Here is a 21,585-nt window from a genome sequence, read left to right on the forward strand (position 1 = left end):
TTGGTAGCACAATCGCAATGTCATTGCCTTTCGCATTCCCTCTTTGTTCAAACTGGGACGAACGAAGTACTTTTTATACGTTGATGAGGTCTTTTCGATCTATGAGTAATATATCACACTCGTGATTTCGAATTGGTCAAGTCCCACTGTGTGAGCTTGTAAATAAATGGAGAGGGATATATTTATTAGAACAAAGAAAAAAAATGGAGGAAATGTGTAACAAAAGAGTTTTTTTTTTTTTTTGTCCCCTTTCAGTTGGTGATGCATGCCTTGTTATAGCTCTTGGGCCCGATTTCAGCAACGCCGACTAACATTTGATCCGAGATCAGCGGTTCCTTAATTTGCCTTCAACGCTTAACTCTTCACTAATAGGAGTTATTGTCACTGAAACGTTCATCACGTCACCGACTAACGTTTGTAAAAACGAATTGAGTGGTAACTTCAAGTCTTCGCAGCCCTTAATCTCGGTTCAAAGTTGACAACCGTGAAACCGGGCCTTAGCTTCATGAGGAGTGAAGGCATCTGAAACAATTTTGCCTTCTTGGTTAAACAAAAAACAAAAAGAAACAGGAATTATCGTGTACAGTAAGTGATCGTATTATCGCGAAAAAATGGAAATATTTCTATGTATGTGTAAGTACGGTGTATAAACCAGTATACTCATGAGCGTGCGGACGAGAGTAGAAACAAAAAGTGTGTATTACTTTAAAAGGCACAAGCAATGTGCCGTTACAAGTTACCATGTGCTCAGACTGAACATAATCTTCTTCCGAAGGGACAAGTAAAACGAGACAGGTAACCGGAACAATAACACAACAGCGTTTCGCGTAATTATTATATTATTTTTCAAAAACGTAACTTCCTTCCTCGCCGTTCGGTTGCCGAGAAGCCAGTGATGACGTCACGGGGCATGGCAAACGGCGAACTGCGATGTCAACACCCCCACGTTTCGGTCTGGTACAAAATGGTCCCCGTTATCTGGTCGTACTGTAACGGAAATGTGAGAAGGAACGTTCAGTGCAGTGTGGACGCCTAATTCATTACACTCCATTAGAACATTGGGGCAGATCGAACATCTTATAGGCTGCGTTCGAATACCTCGCGCCCGCGAAGCCGCCTGACTAGGCAGCTGAGTAGACCCCTTTGCTTGTCACTATTGGAACAGGCTTGCCTAGCCGAGGAGCCTGTGGCGCCATCTCGTTGCTCACCCAAGAAATGCGTACGGCGCAGCAGGACTCCAATGCGCTAAGTTTGTAGGACATTGTGCATAAACTGTTTACCTTCACAACTAAACATGTGTTGCAACTCTCTACGCAGTTTTAAAAAAACATACCAGCAGAAACAGCGGGCACGCTGGTACCGTTAACGCGCGTCTCCATCCCGGCTGTCGGGCGTATAACCAGACTGCATCGATGCGCACTAGGCGGTAGCCAACTGCATAGCGGACTTGGCGAGATTTGGAACGAGACTTAACATGGCGGCACCCGGTTAGACTGGGTTAGACCGCTAGGCAGTCGACTAACCGGGGTATTGGAACGCAGCCATAGGGAAGCTCGAGTTTGTTCTCAGCTCCCGCACAATGTTGCTGCGCAGTTCAAGTTGTGCGCCATAAACAGCTAGCTGAAACGGCTATGAAAAGAGAGAGCGTGAAACTGTGTTGTCGCTTCTTTTTTTAAACCAGTCGCGAGAATCGCGTCGAGCCAGTATCCACTGCCGTTTTGCAGTACGTCGTGCTGTTTGGCTTTTCGAAAAAAAAAAAGCCCAGGCAGGTGCGAATATTCGATTTTTTTTTAACACAGAGGCGAATAATCCGATATGCGATTGGATTTCCGAATCAAATACGGAATTCTATATTCGAATTGTTCCAAATCAGCTGCACACGTAAAGACGGTAAACGGCACATAGAGGGCATAAAACAAGTGAGAGCTACTTTTTCAATATATTGTCATCTTTACGTTGTGGAGATGATAAAAAATAAATAAAAAATAAAAGCTATGAGACCTCTACCGAAGAAACGTCACCGTGACGTAATCATGACGTTGGTAGACATAGTGGAACCGAAACTACGCGGGCAGAGAACCCACCGTTTCACAAAGCCATGATTCCTTCACGAAGTTCAGGGGTGGCTTCTTTGTATTAGTGGTGCACACAAATGAAGTCACGTTTTTAGTCGCTTTCGAGTCTTCATTGGCGTTCTCAGTCCACCGCAGAAAGAAAAGAACGCTTCATCCCAAGAGTTGCATCATCTGTCAATCTCGTAATCCGGTGCGGAATGTGGTTTGTTATTACGACTTAGTTCGCGCTTTAGAGACACCACGTGCACTCCAAGAGAAACTCGTGCCCTTCTAGCTACTGAAGGTGGAAGAGCCCGGTAGCCATCTTTAGAACAGGCTACCGTAAAGATAGGGCTGCCGGAAGAATGGAGCAATAACAAGGCCATACAACTAATAATACGTAAAGAATCGAAAAATATATTACAGTATGGAAAGCCACATTTAACTGTCTTTCTTGCGACCTACTGATTTTTTGCTATAGTAGTTCCAGTCTACCAAGTTGGCGGCGCTGTTTTTCCATCTGACGTCATTTGTTTGTAAACAGGAATAGGTGTCGGGTGTACACGTGCCTATATCCGTGCACGTGCTGCATTTGTATCCGGTCCGGTTATGCAACTATCGCTTCGGTTTTATCGCTTCCATTTGCTTTGGCCGTATGCGTTCGCTTCGTTTCGGATTCGGTTTTAAAATAATTATTCGCGCACGCCTTAAAAAAACAAAACAAACAAAAACAGATAAACGAAAAAGCAGCGGTCTGCCCGAGAAGACCACGTGATGTGTGGGAGCCTCCCGTCACAGGGATATTGAAATAAGTGAGCTAAGCTACGAAAGAGAGCGCTGTTGCAGGAAGTGCTCTGAACGGGATACATTTTCTTTTTCTTTTTTTTTTCGCGGGCTCTGCGGCGGAAGTCCGTTTCTCACAATAGCATCTCCTGTTGTCCTTTTTCTTTTTGTCACGACTCCTCTCTGTAATGTACAGAGTGCGACTTCCACGATACCATTTCGTGTCACGAAATAGAATTCGCTGTGACGCAAAGCGCTTTGCCGTCTCATGCCGTCGCATGTTATTCTTGGATTGGAGGAATGATCGACTTATGGAGCTAAACATATAGGCTATATTCACTTGCGCTAACCAGCTGGGAGGAGGAGATAGTGTGGTATTTTTTTGTGAGCCTTTGCTTGCTTTTTATTGGCTGATTTGGGGGAAGAATCGTGAATATGCAATTTACGTGTGTATATATAGGATGGATGGATATAAAGAAAGAAAGATGTATAGCTAATCTTAAAATATTTCCATAGTTTCTTACTAAGACGTGTATAGAATCTCCTAATTTTCAATTACTTACATTTCAATTTTACAATTTTTAATCACACGTTGCACTATGCAATGCACTAGTTGCACCCACGATTTCTATTTTTATTCTTTATGTTCATTTCTTCCCAGTTTCTATTTTCTTTTTAAGCTTTAGAGAGGTTGTAAGAGATTAATCAAGGGGTACGAAATACTCTTACTGCACCAGTGCTTTTCTCTTCTTCTTTTTTTTTTCCACGGTTACTTAAGTAACTTCGATACTTTCGAACCCTTTTCTATAGGTACGGTAACCGTAATTCAAATGCTTTCGTTAAAACATTCACAGCGCCGGTTATTTGAAGTTAAAAGTTTGGTAACAGCAAGGACGTCTGCCGAAAGGAAAATGAACTCCATACAGGAAAAATTTGAGTTTGGGTACAGGAAAAAAAACAAAAAAACAAACGACGACAGGACACGACTGACTGACGAATCCCTTTCCTCCTATATTACTGTGAAGGTAACGCCATGTTTCATTTCCCGAGGATAAATTTTTGTGCCCCTTTAATGAAATTTAAAAACAAAAAGCTATATTATATATTGTTGCGGTTATCGATAACCACCGCACACTATCATCGTTCAATCAACGCCGAGGTTGTTTTGGCTGGAAGATTTCAAGCTCAGTAACGTAACCCTTATAATATATAGGGGCGCCACTGTGCCGCCTCTTGGTGGGGGATCCTTGTTTCGGTTTCGTTTCTGTTACTTCCAGTAAAAACTGTCATATTGGAATGAAAATGCGACATATTTGGAACACACATGTCGTTTTCGTCGTGCATTATCAGGGAAGATCAAAGCTGGACAGTCTCTTACACATGCAATGCCTTGATACGCAACGCAATGTGCGAATACTGCCGGGAAATATCCCAACGGCACGGGTTCGTTCAGTGAACACCAGGGGGGGGGGGGGGGGGGGGCGACACCCAAACTTCTTGACGCAAAAAAAAAAAAAAAATATAACAGCAGGCCTGGCCGTGCGCGGGACAAACGGGAAAAAAAAAACTGCTGTTACTTCTGTTTGTTTCCAACTCTTGCCTTTTACATTGTCTACGGAAAGCCCCCGAGATTAATGACCTTTCCGTCTCCCATCCTTCTTCCTCTAAACGACGAATCTCTGCCTCTTGGTCACGTCCATTCCAGTTGCTTTGGCGATGGTGGAGCGAAGAGGCAGACGCAGTTTGAGAAAAAGGAACGTGCGAGATAGGAATCGAGCTTACCGGATTTGCGTGCTTCTTGTCTCTGATAAGAAAGGCCAGGCTAATTTCTGCATCCCGTTCGCGGATGCGCACAATGTTCTGTGTAGGGAGTGAATGAACTTTGCTTACGTCACGAGGTGGTATACGCGGGCAGGAGACGCTACGCTGCGATAAGGAGGTGGTTTTGCATCGCGGTTCATCAGGAAATGGAGAGGCTCTCTGGGGGTCAACTCTTGTGTCTATTCTTAGTGTTGTACGGCATAAATAAGAGGAGAGAGAGAGAAAAAAATGGGTAATTTAATCTCCCTGCGGAGACTATAATCGATAACCGATAGCCCTTTTCTGGGCTATATATGTAAGGACTTTATGCGATGTTTTTGGGTAATTTGCAGTAGTCGGAGTAAATTTTAGGGTCAAGGCAGGGACTAAAATTTGAAGTAAAATGAAATCTAGGGGAGTATAAGCTGTAATTTCTCCCCACTTCACTCCGTTTTTAGTAAAGCGTATTCAGTCTGAAGAAGAGGTTAGTAATTGTAGTCCCGCTTAGGACGGTGTGCATGGAATTTATGCGAGATTTAAGGGCAATTTGCAACACTGGGTGTAAATTCAAGGGTCAAGGCGGGGACTAAAATGTGAAGTAATATTCAATCTAGGGGACTAGAAGCTGTAATTTCTTCGCAGTTTACTCCATTTTTATTAACGCGTGTTCAGTCTGAGGAAGAGGTCAGTAAATTTAGTCCCGCTTTGGACTATATGCATGAAATTTATGCGAGGTTTAGGGGCAGTTTGCAACACTGGGAGTAAATTACAGGGTCAGAGGACTAAAATGCGAAGTAAAATTCAATCTATGGGACTAGAAGCTGTAATTTATCCCCAGTTTGTTCCCTGTTTAGTAAAGTGCCCACTCTAATGAAAATGTTGGCATAATTTAGTCCCTCTTTTAACTACACGCAACGCCGCCACCACCCTTATGGTGGGAAGTAAATCACCACAGTGCTGGGAAGTAAATCTCAAGGCAAGGGAGTAAATGCAACCTGGGGTACTAACGTGGAAAGCTGGGGGTACTGTAGTCGGTATTCTCTCATGGGAGTATAACAGCAACAAGGCAAGACAAGGACAGGAAGAATAACACACAAATACGATTCGCACCATTGTGTTTGCGGCAACGCGTTTCTCTGTTTACTTGATGCAGTATCTTCAGTATACGCAGTATAATTTTATAGGGCCTGACTTTTTCGGGTTTTATTTTTGGCCAAATTCGGGGGTAAATATCGGGTGATATTTTTCATTCGAAAATTCGGGGGTATTCGGGTTAAATCCCGTTACGGCATATTCTGTCGTCAAGAATTCGGGTGTATTCGGGTGATTTTTTTTTTTGTTTAATAAAAATTTGTCTTAACATGGAACTAATGTTTAGCAATGTTATCAAACTTTATTTTAATGCACGCTTATGAGTGTGCCACGCAACCCGGATGTTTTCGGGTAGATTCGGGTTAAACCCGAATTTTACAGATTTCGTTCGGGGGGTAAATATCGGGCGGATACGGGTTTAACCCTAAAAAGTCAGGCCCTAAGTATAAAGTATCTTCAGTATACGCAGTATAAAGTATCTTCAGTAGGCGTAGTGAAGTATTGTGTTATTCGTTGTTGGTGTTGTTTTTCTGTAACGGGTCGGGTACTACCTTTTCTTGTCTGTTTGTATTTTTGTATTATGTTTGTATTGTACTCATTTTTTCATTTGATTGTATAGTGCTAAAAGGAACCCGCGAAATATGTGTAAATCTTCTCCCAGTTATCACACAAAATGGCACAAGTCCTCGGATTTTGGTGTGCCTACACTCTTAAAAATGAACTTCACCGCATAGCACGCTCCTAGCCAACCATCATCTCGAATGATATCGTTATCTGGCATGATTTGTTAAAAACTGGAAGCGTACGCCTTTTCTGTGACAATTATGACCAGCATAAGTGTCACAAAAAAAAGGCGTACGCCTCCCGTTTCCATCAAATCAGTGCAGATAACGATATCATTTGAGATGGTTGGCTAAGAGCGTGCTATGCGGTGAAGTTCAGTTTTAAGAGTGTAGAGTCACTAAAAATAAACCCCGAAGCGTATTTAGTGACTCTGTAGGCGTGCCCGCTAACGTGATGTTTTTAATGTTAAAAGCGAATAAAAATGTCATGTAATAAAAATAGAGAAGAAAAGATAAACTTGACAACTGGCCCGCGCGCTGTGTTTGGATTGGATTAGATTTTTAAAAGTAATCGAGATTGTGGCTCCATATTACTTGCAGAACGTATCACTGTTCTTTTGTCTATTTTGCTGGTTTCCTTTTTAGGCTGGAAAAAAAAAATAGAAGAGCCCTATACAAAGCGTACCCTGTTCCAAACACCTCGTCCCTTGAGCCAATATTTCACAAGTTAACTAATTAATCTTATCAGATTAATTAATTGGGAACAATTCAATAGGTACCGGCGACTAGGATACAAGGACTATCAACAACATTAACTCCATTCCATACACGAATAAGGGCTATGTATATATAAAACAATATTCGCACGCGTCAGTGTGGTAATATTAGTTACTTATGCCTTTTAGTCGAGTCCCGAGGAAGGCAAAGAATCCTCTTACAGTTTGATTACATTTTCGTACATTTTATGGCGCGCAAGATCGTTTTCGAATCAGGAACATATAAAACCATGAACTTATTCAGATAAATTCGTTCAGCAGCGTTCCAGCACACTTCGAGACTTTTCACTTATTCATATACAATGGCACTAAGTCTTTCACGAGCGCCTTCTGTACTTTCCCGCAATAAAACTGCGCTCGACTTATAGGTCTATGCTTACCTTCTCTTTGAACGTCCGTGGAACCTGGCGACATGAAAAAATAAACGTGGCATACGGCGCTCGCGGCAGTATACGAGACGGGGAAATTAAATGCCAACCGGAGGTTTAAAAATGTAGGATGTGATATAATATACAGCGGAATGCTAACATGAGCACGTAGCGACAAAGCGTGGCCTCTGTCTTTCTGACTCGTGTTTGGGAGAAGCATTAGACTTGCGGGGCTCGACGTTCGCAGCCGTTCTTGGTAGTATCAGGTGATGCAACAGCCTCGATCGAAAAATAGAGAGAAATATATTAATCAATCAATACTGGAGTTTTTATGGCCATTCAACCATACTTCAATAGTCAACTCGATCCAGAATGCGAACAAGAGACAACTGATGTTAGGCTGGAACAACATACGTAATACGTAATACACAATACGTAACAACAACGGTAATCCAGAAGATGTGGGTTCGAGTCCTACAGCTGGCTAACCTTTTCAGTGACTTCCATCTTTCATCATCTTTCATCTACACTGTACGAGCCATGGCGGGACCGATTAAGTACTGCAGGTTAGTTCCGCCCACAAATGTAAAGGACGTCTGTGATTGGCTTATGCGGGCGCGGGATTTAACTGAGACACCCTGTATATATGCCCACTCTCATTCTACGGACTACATTATCGTTGGCGGAGATTTACCTCTGTGTCTGTAGCTCTTACGTTTTCTCGCAGTATACATAAGGAAAGTAGTAGGGACAAGCACGCGGAAAACAACCAAGATGGCGATGTCCGCTGGGACACTCGTTGGAGACTCGTTTTTGTTTACTCTCTCTCCCTCTCTTCTGTCAGTGACCGGTGTGTGAGACGCAAGTCGATTTTTCCCGGTACATGTTCTTATTTTTTATGTTGGACTTGTATCCTGCGGTTGATATGTATGGTCTGACTTTTCAGGTCGAACCCGATTCCCCCGAATTCCCCCGATTATTCCCCGAATTACTGATTTAAGAGAGTCAAAAGTTGAGCCTGTTGGTATAGTAACGTAACTGAATAAAGTAAAAACCAGCGCTAGAAGACGCGTACAAGACGAGAAAAAGAAGCAACTCTTTGTCCTCCTCAGTTTTCTCGTCTTGTCTGGCGTCTTGTACCGCTGATTTTCTTTATATACAGATTTATAAATAGCACCTTATTTTTCCCTCTCGAATCCCGTAAAGGCATATTTAACTCGAAAAAGTCGGATCCTATTTATATCCTGTGTATATGATTTTTGTATTGCCAGACGTCGTTATAGTTCAAGGATGAGTGCCTATTGCGCAACAGACTCTGCATGGGAGATAGCATTTGACAGGTTGTCGTACGTCTAATTCGAAACGTCACTTAAATCGAACGAAATGTCGTCACTGCTGCGGACACGTATACACAGGTGGTATAGGAAATCGTGTTGACTCCTACGGAACGGGGATGACTACTTTGAAGCATGACGTCATGCTCTTGCATGCTATGCTAGTTAGGGGCATTTTGTTTGTCTGTCAGGTTTCGGAGCTGTAAAAAAAATGAGGTCGCCTTTGTATTGGCGTGTTGAATTGACGCTGTGACACACGGTGTCCTCGTGATTGACGTCTGGGAATGCGACACCGCATGCACTGCCAGAGACTGACCTCAGTGTACGTGTCGCCCTGTCTTTCACGTCTTGTCAGTCACAATTACTTTTCTCTCTCTCTCTCCCTCTCTTTGTTTTTAGAAATGCCTTGGGAGTTGTTTTCCTTCTATTTGTCAGAAGAAGAGGGAAATAGAGCTCAGAGTGGGGGAAGGGAGAGGAGTAGCGTGCGAGAGCAGTCATATTGGGTCAAATGGACGCATAAATTATTAAAAACGGACTAAATCTACCACCCGTCCGGCAACATTGCTCCTCGAAAATTGATTTCCGTCTCCTCGCCATATAGTTCCTGGGAATCTTCCAACGTGGGGCGGAGAGTGGAGACCTGGTAGGTGCATGCCCTGAGGCAGACGTCAGAGCCCGCGGTAACGTCACTTACTCTTGGAGAAACCGAAATCACGAAGTTTTGCTGGTTCTTTCGAAAATCCGTGGGATCGAGGTGAATTGGTTTAACAATACGAAATCAAATAAATGCAATTTTCTTAGCCTGTAGTGGCACTTAAAAAAAGCACAGAACCTCAGTATAGTTACCCTTTTCAGCCCATGTCGCTTTGTCGTCGTTACGGTACAGCCCGCCAATTGGTTTAGAGAGGAACGTCGTCTGCTATACACAGGGATAATTTGGAGAGGAAAAAAAGAAAAAAATAAACTAAAAGCGCCGACTCCGATTAGAGCGTGGTCACTGACCGTAATGACATCGCCGGCAGGGGCGTAGCAGGGGGGCAGGGTTATACTCCCGCCCCCTCGAAATATTTTCGGTGGCGTTTTTCCTTCTCCTCCTCGTTTCACTCTGCAGTGTGATTTGAGCGGAACGCGCGCGCGTCTATGTTCGGGTGCGTTATTTTTTTCCCTAAGATAAATATTGCATTTGAGAATTTTTTTCTTTTAGTTAAGTTATGTCACATCCCTTCGTAATGCGTAAGACACAGAAAATCTGAGTTTCTTTTTTTTTTTTTTTTCGTCCCCAAATTGAGCTCGTTGAAGTCGGAACAAAGCAAGACTTGAAGTGTTTCGCAAGCTTACTTGTCCCCTCCGTTTTTTGTGGCGCATCTACGTCATAGTAAAAGCCCACTTTCGATTCAAAAACGGTTATTTTTATGTTCTTTCCAATTATTGAACATTACTGTACGCCGAGAAAGCGCCATATAGAATGGCGCGCGGTCCGATTGCGTCACTTTGTGTTCCCTGTGTTCGCGAGAAGACCATCCAGGCAAACGTCTGCCCAGGTCTCCAGGGTACTCACTGGCGTAATCTGACCAGAGGTAAGGCGTACCAGAGGGGAGGTGTTTCGGAAGTTGAACCCTTCCCTCGAAAACATACCCTTGACCTTGATAGTGCATTTGAGAGAGGGAAACGAGGGTGAAATCCTCCTCCCCCATGTAAAGTCCCCATAGAACCCCCCATATATTTTTCTGGCAACGCCACCGCTGGTTGCATATATATTTAAACAAATAAATAAGAAAAAAAACGGCCTTTATAAAATTTACAAAAAAAAAAAGAATATTCTTGATGATATTGAACCTTCTTTAGGTTTACTCTAGATTCCTTCAGAGCTGACTTAGAAGGACATTCGTTGCACAACGAAATTTCACCGTGCGAATGCCGAGCTTGTGCGAGGATATCCTGTGTTTCGAAAAGCTGTACCAATACATTTGCGTGGCATGAATCGCATTCTGGTTGGGTATAGGACGGGGTGGAGAAATGCTGAGAAAAACAGGAAGTCACATCCGGGCAAACGGTTCTCATTGTGATGGCTATTTCGAGAGCGAGGTTACTCGTGAGAGACGTATCTGCTTGAATCATCCTGCAGATGTCCAGATGGAATAGCTTAGCTTAGCTTACCTGCCGATGACCAGTAATTGATGTAATCACAACGGATGTGATTCACATTCCTAGCCTGGGACGCCATGCTCGCTGATTGTCTAAATAATTTGATGTGTCGGGGACAGCTAACACGGCGCCTTTATTGGACAGCCGAGCTCCGCTGTCCAATAAGAGCGTCGTGTTAGCTTTGACGCATAGACATTCGGGCATAGCCAACCCTGGAGTCGTACCTATTATCTTCTTTCGGTCCTTGGTCTCTGTTGATGGATATGTACGGGGTTGGTGTAAATAATAACGGTAAACACGGGGGGGGGGGGAGCAAAGGGTTCGGTACTCATTTACGGCCACACTGTCAGACAAAAACTGAGTAACTTGGGAAGTTAGTCCCTTAGATTTGCAGCTAGCTCTCATTTTAGTCCCCTAACGTTGAAATCTACGCACCAACGTTGCAAATAGTCCCTAAAGCTTCCCTGCATTTGGTCCGGAAAGGTGTATACTCCATACTGTATACTCCTGAAGACTGGGGAGTTGTGAGTTCGAATCCCACCACTGGTTGTGCTGTCTGAACTTTTCCTCGGGTTTTCCGTCAGACCTTCCAGACGAATGTCTGCACAGTTCCTCCTGAAGTCGGCCCAAGACGCATACTACCCCCCTCCCTCCCCTGTCCTGCTGTCCTCTCTCCATATGTCTATGCCTGTACGCCGCTCATGGCTACAGTTGCTGCGCGACGCTAACACGGGATCAACGGACCATTTTCCTCAGAATATACAGCGCATGCGCGGCTCTCGTTCGGGCTGAAAACAGCCGGAACCATGACTACACGTATATACCATTTTCCCGTTCCTGGAGTCGTTCTGTCAATGAATAAGGCTCTTCCCGGGTTTCGGCACCGAAAGTGTAGGAAAAGGACCCAGGATCGATAACGAATAGCTTTAATGCAGAATGGCTGCACTATGGTTTAGCTGCACTATGGTTTAGCTGCACTACGCCCAACGAGCGCAAGAATCTTCTTCCTCCTCTTCTTCAAATCAGTGGTGCGCAGCTCATTGATCTGGCATGGAATGGCACGGCGGGCTCTAGGGTCATGTTGCGTCATACATCAAACGTGCACTCAAATTTCGTACAGACAGAAAAAGCAGAAACCGGGCTCGGCACCTATGATGGATACTCAAATAGTGAACACACGCAGGACGCTGGAACGAAAGACACGAAAACGAAACCGCGGCGCTTCCTCACGTGCATTGTTTTTTTCTTTTTTTTCAGCCAGTGGCAGACGACATTCGAGAGGGCGCCACATCTCAGGAAAATGGTCCCATGACCATGCATGTAGCCCCCAAGACGACTACAATTGCTTTTTTTTTCTTTTTCGTTTCTGAAGCGCAGGTGCCTTCTTTACTTTATTATAATGATTGTATCTCGCTACGGCCGAAGTCTCATTACGGCCGATGTCTCAATACGGCCGATAATCCTTTAATCCCCAAGTGTCTCATTACGGCCAAAGTCTCAATACGGCCGAAGATGTCTCATAACGACCAAAAGTCAAAATGTGTATTGTAACGCGCATTGGCATGCAATGTTGCAGCCAGGTATGGATATACATTCCAGAGGGTATAAGCCATGCAGTGTGCCCTTAGGGCCATTATCACATATATACACATATTGTGAGACAATCAGTATGTTATCATACTACAGCGATTGCTAATATGGTGGATGCTTCTTTTTTCTTTTTGGCCGTGATGAAACATCTTCGGCCGAAATGAGACTACCTTCGGCCGTAATGAGGTTTGGCCGTAACGAGACACTTGGGGATTAAAGGATTTTCGGCCGTAATGAGACTTCGGCCGTAATGAGATGTTACCATTATGATTGATGACTCTCTGTGAAACCGGGACGGTTTCATATCGCTGTACGTCATATTACCATAGAAGAGCGGTCACGCGAAACACGGTCTCGGTCTAAGCCTAACACCAGCACGCAATTTCCGGAGAAGATTAACGCCACAAACGTACGGTATTGAGCTTCAAAAGTGGTCGAAACGGAAAGCCGTATATACGAAGGCGGGATTATTTAGGATTATCGGTACCCCGCAGCAGCCCGTGTGGCTCTCGTTAGGGCCGGATGTTATCTCTATGGCTTACTCGGTTGCGACCCGGAAATGCGGTGATTGGCGTCCGCCGTTTGTCATTGGCTGGAGCAGTCTGCCAATTACAGTCGTCTTTGAGTGACTCGTTCAAGGCATCACACTTTTCTGTGCTGGATCAAATTGGAAGCTCTTGGATGGATAATGATGAGGAATGTGATAGGATTTTTCATTAAATTATTTTTTGCTGTTTGCTTTAATTTCTTATGTAGGTGCTGTTGGAAAGTGTTAGTGTTTTGCTAAATTGCAGTCAGTTCTTGTTCGGCGTTGGTTTTCATGTACCGTACTCTTAAAACAGATCTTGACCGCACAGTACGCTCCTAGCCAACCACCATCTCGAATGACATCGTTCTCTCCCCTGATTTGTTGAAAACGGGAGGCGTACGCCCCTTTTTTGTGGCTCTTATGCAGTTCATAATTGTCACAAAAATGGCGTATGCCTCCCGTCTTCAGCAAATCAGGGGAAATAACGATGTCATTCGAGATTATGGTTGGCTAGGACCGTGCTATGCGGTGAAGTTCTATTTTAAGATTTCACACATACGGATGCCTTACTTCTACTTCGTTTGTACTAGCTGCTACGTTCACGCAAGGATTAGCTATAGTAATAAGAAAGCTGTCAGTTCGAAGACAGCAAAACTGCGTAACCCTCCCTACAAAAATTAGGCTAGACAAGCTGTTGACATTTTGCCATATGTTCAAAACTTTTCGGTGCAGTTGAACAACCAACCAATAAATGTTATGCCTGTGTGGGCATAAACAGGTGTCAGTGTGGAACGGCGGCTTTGTGGTGAAAGGTGTGCAACTTTTCAGGTGTCATTAGCCACTTTGTGTGTGTGTGTGTTTGTTTGTTTGTTTACTTTGGCGTCCGAAAAAGGTCATTGTTGTGTAGAAACTACGGTGCCATAGTTGACGCCCTGGCAGCCGGAACGCTCTTGAAAGCGGAACCATCAGCGTGTCACCGAAAGAAAGAAAGGAAGAAAAAAAAAACGATTAAAAGCCAACGAACAAACGCAGGGTGAACACAAGGCGGGCGTTCATGACGTCATTTCCTCCGTTGATCTCGCGCTCTCTCGAAATGAAGCAGATGCTAAAAATACGCGCTGGCCGAACGAAAACGCGAACAAAAAGTTGGCTTGTTGTTTGTCAAAACGGCGCAAAAAGAGAGCACATTGAAGAAAGGGAGAGGCGAAAAGAAAATAAATCGGCCGACTGGCGTCAGTCACTCCAAAGAGTGGTGCTGTGCGTTGTTTCGCAGAAGTTTCATCCTGCTGCGGCCGTCTGCTGTAGGCAAAGGTCGTCTGCTTTGGAATACCGGACGCAGACGGTGACCGGCACTATTTGTGTGTGCGATCCTGCGTTGTGCGTCGGTGTATTGTGACGAATGAAGGATTTACGTGTGGATGTGGTGTCAATATACCCTCTCGTGTGGTGGTGCCTTCCTCTAAATCGCACATTTAACGCCAGTTGCTTTGGCAAGGTAGTGTCGTCTGCTACGACGCTGCTGTTACAATGGACAACATGCGCGTAGAAATCCCGTACGGAGTCAATCCAGCCAGTGACTATTGTTCGAGTTTTCCCTCGTCCGACATCGCGTTCGACTGTTTCTTTTGCTAGTGAGTAGCTCGCAGTTCGATGACACGCGAAGGACATCCATCGCACGTTTTTTGTGGAGCAGCGCATAACAATGAGGAAACACGTAAAGTGACCAGTCACGTCACCCGATTTTCTCGTCTGTTCCAATAAGCATCGCCCGCTTCGTTCATCGTCTGCAGTGGAAGCGATAACGCATAACGAGGGGAGCTAGCGTGCGTGCCCGTGCGGTAGATGACACTGCTCAGTGTCCTTATCCGCAGCTGTCAGCGTGCGACACGGCGAAAGCCATCATGGTGGTTGTGTCTGCTTGTTGGGCCCCTCGTCTTGATGAGGAAATCATTGACTGGTTCGGTGAGTGCAAACGTAGGCAAAAACCTCATTAAGTGTGTTACATTGTGTGAAGCAGTGTGAGTCGGATTTGAGGATTATTGCCGCGCGATCTCGTGCTTCTGCATTCTGTACGCGGATGTATATGTGTGTCTTCTGCCTTTGACGACGGCGGTGTGTACGTGTTCACGCCTTTATTGTGTAGCCTTGACAACGAGGGATTATCCAAAATAGGCATTACGCTCATTTTAAGGAACTCACTTTAAAAAAAAAAATACTTATTTGAAAGCTCTAAATAGTTACGTAGCTGAGCTTCTGGCTCTCTCACGTCAGCACGTCGCAGACTTGGAGGTATCTTGAGTACCGTACTCTAAATACTGTATCTTAAATACTTTTGTTGGTATCTTAGTATCCTACTGAGTACGCTTCGTGAACAGTATTTGTACTGTAATTAAAATACTTTTTTTCAGTATTTAGTACTCAGTACTCTAGTTACTCTTTCCTTTTTGTCGAATATTCAAATTGACATTCTTTTCTTTTTTTCTTTTTTTTTTTTTTTTTGCCGCATCTGACAACAGTTGACCTTTCCAGGCCGTTTCAAAGGATGTCCACGCTGTTATCATTTGGCTTGAAATACCACGTGTGCTCTAACATAAAACTGGGCTCTCGGGAAACGTTTTTCAAAGGAAGAGAGGACGGTTGTCGGTTGAGCACTTTGAAATGCAGCTACTTCTGCGTGCAAATAAAGTATATGCCTAATTTGCAGGCACATTTTGACACTTCTGTGGCTGTTTATTTTTTGAGTATCTTATAAGTTATAAGTATCTTAAATACTTTTCATAGTATTTACTTCTCTACTCTAAGTACTTTCATGTCTAACTATCTTTACTGCATTTTAAATACATTTTGCGCTCAGTATTTAGTAACGTATTTTAAACACTATTTTTGTAGTATCTTCTACATGGCTGGCACGTCGTGATAGTTTCGAAAGGTGGCCTGTATAAATTACTTCCGTTTACAGTTTCGTGACAGAGGTCGCGCGTATTCCAGTAGTTTGTATTTCTTGGCATTCGACAGTACTGCGCGAAGCTTTTGAGCGCCGTTTATTTGATTCGTCGGAGCTAAAATTATTCAGGCAGGTCTGAAAGACCTTCTTGTCTTTCCCACCCCGTGTGCGTCACATCAATAGCAGATGTGTTTACTTCGCCTCAGCGTCCTCGACGGAGTCTTTTTGGCATTTGAACGTACACTTTTTGCGTCTGGAACGACCATCTGTTCTATATAAACTCTCGATCCAGATCCCTGGATGTAAGGACGTGGGCTGCTGTTGTGGGGCCTTGATGAGAGAGCCAGATGTTGTTTCGCAGCAAAGGGTATCTCATGAAGCGAGATTTCTTCTTTTTTTTTTTTGTGAAGTTTGGTGTAATTTTGCATCGGCTCTAACGGAATTTTTGTCTCTCTTACGCTACGCTGTGTTTTATCTCTCAGAGTAGTTTAATATTAATCGAGACAGGTGGCGTCACGATATACATATATGTATACATGGTTTCTGCTGCATATACAGATGCTCTTAATACCGCGACTTCTTAACAGTTTGGCATGTCTTACACACATTTCAGTGCACTTATGTGTTGATTGAAAAACCAATAGCCAAAAAAGAAAAACAATTTTGGACGAGTGCCAACCTGTTTCACGCCAAAATCTACCGTCTCCGATTGCATCGAGGAACTTCTTTTGGCTCTGAAAATTAACGCGGAAGGCTTAGAACGAACGTGTTGCGTCCTGTCAAGTAGTATCCTTGGAACATATCTGACTGCTTTATGGGTTTCGATATCAAGGGACGCGCTGGCACTTGTTGCGGTCGTTGCAAGAAAAAAAAAAAAAAAAAAATGAGGCACAACTTCGCGGTCGTGTGTGCAGCCAAGTACAGCAGAGCCCGCGCGCGTTTCAAGGTTGTCCCGCCCTCAGCCAACCCCTTTTTCCCCCTTTTTCTTTCTCGCGAGCCAAGTGACGAGAGTTTTCCTTTTTGCATTTCATTTGGTTGTTGTGTACGCTGTGCATCTGAAGGAGTGGTCGAATCTCATTAGCTTGTTGACCCACATGGCCGTGAATAAGACGAATGCACTCAGGTGCAGCACCGCTGTCCCTTAACGTAACACGTTGCCGCTTCAATTCTCTGCGGTGCTCGCATTTACCGTGCTGACGTCCACGCGGGAATACAGTGTCGGACAGTGCTATACAATACCGCAATTTGCGCATTATGCTTGCCCATATTGCTTCCCAAGCAGCACAACATGTTGGCCCAATATTGGCGATACCGGCCCAATATTGGTCCAATCTCGGACCACTATTGAGCCGACGTTGCCAATATTGGGCCAACATGTTGTGCTGCTTGCGTTGATTCTTCCCCAGAGTAAATCCTCGCAATATAGGAACCATCTCCTAGACGTTGAGTAAGCGACAGCGATCTCTCTGATTTCCCGCGAAGCACATGACACCGTATCGGGAGGCACAGGGAGTTTCCCAGCGGTCTCAGCCCAATCTGCCGAATCCCAGTTCGCCGAATGCAGTTAAGCGTCAAAGTCAACCCCTTTCGGCAAGTTGGGAAATGATATAGGAGCTTTTCGGCGAGTTCGGTATGGTGGAAAATGACCTGTAGATAGGACACGTGCGAGGATCATTGAATCCTTAGTGAACGGTGGCCGGAGAAGTAGGAATGATGTCGAAAGGTGACACCCATCCAATCGCAATGTCATTAGCAGTATTTATGACGAAAACCACCGACTATATAGGGAACGTAGCAGCACATGTAGATAATGCCACAGCTGAAGATTTTAATAGGAAGACGATAAATTTATCCATGGCCAGAGTAACAAAGGAGGACATCTCTGGATCAAACTTCTCTTGTGTGTGGTCTTTCTATGTACCCTGGTCTCGGGGGGTTTTTCGTATTTAATGCTTGCCAACAGCTCGCATGTTGTCTCGACATTTCATTAATAATATGTTTGCTGATTAGTAATTTGTTCACTTAGAGTAAGAAAAATATCTCTTCGAGACATTTCAGTCCGTTAAATTTTCTGGGCTTTTCATTTAAATATTTTAAAGTTATTTAATTTCAGCTCCTGAACCTAGAAGCCGTATAAGCTCTGCGTCACTATCGTGAGAGGTCCTATCGTAGTAACGTTTTGGCTGGCTATGAGGATGATTTTGAAGCCCTCTGTAATCGCTTATTAACCAATTCCAGCGAAAGCGTAATGCCTATCAAGGCAATGGAAAGCCCCGTGAGAGATGAACGTATAGGAGGGACAGAACGTCCCACGAACAATCGAAATGGTTGATTGGCGGCGTGTTAGTTACATAGCGTTCTGCCTGCCGGTGCGGCGGAAGACAAGTGGTACTGGGAGGTAGGACCGGCGAGAGGGGGGGGGGGGATGGAGCCCCGGGCCTCATCACGGGCCTGCACGACCCAATGCCCGACAGTTGCAAACACGAGGAGACGTGAGGAGGGGGTCCGGGCAGGACTCCGTAGTCTTGCGTTCCCGGTGTCTGTAATTTCTCTCACCGGCCCTGCTGGGAGGACAGTGCGCCCTGGGCCACCTTCATAGGAAACCTTACCAACATCTGAGGAGAACCCGGAGAAAACATCCAGACAGCGCAGTCGGGTCACCTCACCAATTTCGATGTGGAAGGCGATGGCATTAGCCACTAAGTCACGGTGGTAAAGGTAAATTCGGCGAATTGGGAAGGAACATGTCGGTCATTCGGCCAGTCGAACCAGCACATTTGGAGGTCAAGGGATTACGGCTGTCTCCCGGCCTTCAATGCATTCGGCGAGTTGGGATTCGGCAGATTGGGAGGACACGTTACCATAACTCCTATACACCCTCGTAACAACATCCTCCTCCTCCTCCACACACACGGACGGGGATCTTTCCAACACACCCCTCTAATACCCCTCCAAAAAGCTTACACAACATCCTATACCTCCTCTAAATACCTGCCATGAGGCCAAAATACATCCAGAATTCGCAAACGAATGTCCGAAGAATGTCCCACGAAATTTTACCACCCCGCTGACATGAAAATCTTGCACAAATCCCTAAGCAGGCAGATCGCTCGATGGTGGAATGCCACATCCACCATCCTGTCAGGCACCCCTAACGCTCCGTTTATCGTTTATTCGTTGCAATGGAATGGAATTCGTTGACCTCGTGTAAGGATGAACTAGTTCTGGTGCAAGACCGGTGCATAAGTGTGTCTTCCTGGTCGAGCTGTCATTGATCTGCCGTGTGACACTTAGCCGACATATAAGTCGCGTCTAACAAGTAGTTTCTATTCATCTTCGCTTAGCAATGGTGAAGATTTCGCACGGTGTCGTTCACTGTCTTCCTCGTCCAGCTGCACCCAACGCGCTAAAAATACGAGCCACTGTAAAAGCGTTACGAGTCAACTCCTACAGGTCGAGCCCCGCTCCTCAGAGTGAAACGCTAGCAGCGAATGGTACCGTATACGTACTTGCAAACGGGTGACTGGGATACCTAGGCTATAGTATTTGTGTACGATACTAAATACTCAGAAAACTAACGCGTTACATTCAAGATGCTATCAGGTTAAAATTTGTGATTTTTTTTTTTTTTTTTACTATCAGACAAATAAAAACAAAACAAAAATAAAAAGAGAGTCTCGTTTGGGTATGGACACTCCTCTTTTCCGGCGGTACCGCGGTACCTTCTTAAGAGGATGCTCTCCTTGCTTCATGTATGTAAATATGTATAAGTAAAATAAGAAGAAGAAGAAAGACAAAACATGCTAATCACTTTCTCGTTCTTCCTTTCTCCCGAAAAACACACAAAAACCGGGTATCTACCAACCTGGAAAACCTGGAAAACAGGGAGTTGTCAGGGAATTTTCATGTGACTGGAAAAGTCAGTGGATTGTCAGGGAATTTGGCCAAAAAGCAGCTGAAGTCAGGGAAAATCGCAGACAAGTGCCATGATGACGCGCAGCGAATCGCGAGTGCCAACAGTGGTTGAGTGGCTCTGCTGCTGCAACGTTACCGCGAGTAGCAGTTCGCTAATACAAGAAGCTCTGAGGCAGAAAAATAGGATAGCCTCACTAATACTTAGTAGACGGTCTGTTTTGTGAGGGAACTGTACCAAAACATAGGAGCAGGCACCAAGTTCCATTTTGTTTTTGTCAGGGAATTTGCTTTAAACAATCAGGGAAAACCTGGAAAAGTCAGGGAATTTCAAGGCTGCAATTTGGTAGACACCCTGAAAAATAATTTAAGCATCTTAGGAGTAACTTACAAAATGTGCACAAGTTGCTCCCAGAAAGTATTTAAGTTAGAATACCCACTTTTAAAAGTACTCCCAAAATCTGCCATATCTCCGCTGACGGAGGTATATGTACTTCTGTGATTGTAACTCTTACGTTGTCTCGGAGTATACAAAGTTTCGTATGTTGCAGCTGCTAGATCGTATCTGCAGTGATGTACGACGAGGGGTTAGTTTTCCTTCATTCAGGCATGTTGCGCGATATGTGCACAGATACACACACACACACACGTAAACACGAGACCGTAACCTTATCCGTCTCTTATCGTGTTACGTTTGAAAGAGCACAGACTGCGTGCCGCCGTTAGAGTCCAGCGTCCAATTAGGCAGCACGCTAGGACGTTGAATGCTTCGGGCGTCGTATTACTCCAATTAGTCCAGCTGTTACGATTTCTCAAATTGGGTAATTACTTAAATGACCACGAAGTCGTGCGCCTAGCATACGCTGCCTTGCCATCGTTTACAAGTAATAAGTATGCTGACGGTGAATAAAATTAAGCGCAGTCTTTATGTTTACCTAGCAATATTTCTTTTTTGTAATCGAAAATGTAGTTTATATGTTTTATAAAAATAGCATAGAAAATGTAGCGTAAGTTTTTTTTCTTCTTTTTTTTGCTGGGGCTCGTCAGTTCCAAAACGTACCACACTTTCCCCCTCGCCCATCGCTTCCTTTGCTGCTGGGCTCTGCTCCGCATCCTTTCCTCTTTAGATAAGCCGCGAGCAGGTGATATTTACGTTATCATGGAGAATGCGAGGAGCGTCATGCAGGAGCGGTGTCCAGTAGTAATGATTTAGAAATCAGGAATAGACACAAGGAAGCGTCTCATCATTAACCCCGTATGGTAATCGCTGATCCCCCTTAATCGCTTTCTAAAAAAAATGCGGCCTTTATCTCTAGCGGTACCAAAGCGCATAAATTTGCATACGAATTTGAGGTCGGAGACGTAAGAACAAAAGGTTTGTTGGCAGTCCATATTGCATTGCGTGAGGCAGTGCCGTTTGGGGCAGCACTTTTTTCCCGCGAGTTTTCTCGAGCACTTCGTTATTAGAGAAGCAGCTTTGTACCTGGCTCACCGCACAGACAGGCAGTCACGTTTTGTTGTCTCACCCTTTTGTGTGTGTGTGTGGGGGGGGGGGGGGGGGGGAGTTCTGCAGTGCGAAGCAGTAACGAAAGTAGCCAATTAGCATGGAGAACCACCGCGTATAACATTCGGCCCATACTGTAACCAGAAAAAAAAGGAAAAGAGAGAGACGGAGAGGTTCGCTAATTACGTATT

General features: G+C 44.6%; 1 protein-coding gene across 3 annotated transcripts in view; it reads left to right on the forward strand.

Annotated features, from left to right (window-relative positions):
- The window catches only part of LOC135399180 (SLIT-ROBO Rho GTPase-activating protein 1-like), a 63,442-nt gene that overhangs the window by 27,185 nt on the left and 14,672 nt on the right, over positions 1-21,585 (forward strand). Inside the window, exon 1 of one of the 3 annotated variants that reach the window (XM_064630947.1) lies at positions 14,292-14,996. The exons of the other annotated variants lie outside the window; for them this stretch is intronic. Coding sequence (XP_064487017.1) covers positions 14,936-14,996 — 61 coding nt within the window. The 5' untranslated portion in view covers positions 14,292-14,935. Of the gene's footprint in view, positions 1-14,291; positions 14,997-21,585 lie in introns of those variants that run through there. 3 annotated transcript variants of the gene reach the window in all.

Source organism: Ornithodoros turicata, chromosome 6 (assembly GCF_037126465.1).
Source record: "Ornithodoros turicata isolate Travis chromosome 6, ASM3712646v1, whole genome shotgun sequence".
NCBI lineage: Eukaryota > Metazoa > Arthropoda > Arachnida > Ixodida > Argasidae > Ornithodoros > Ornithodoros turicata.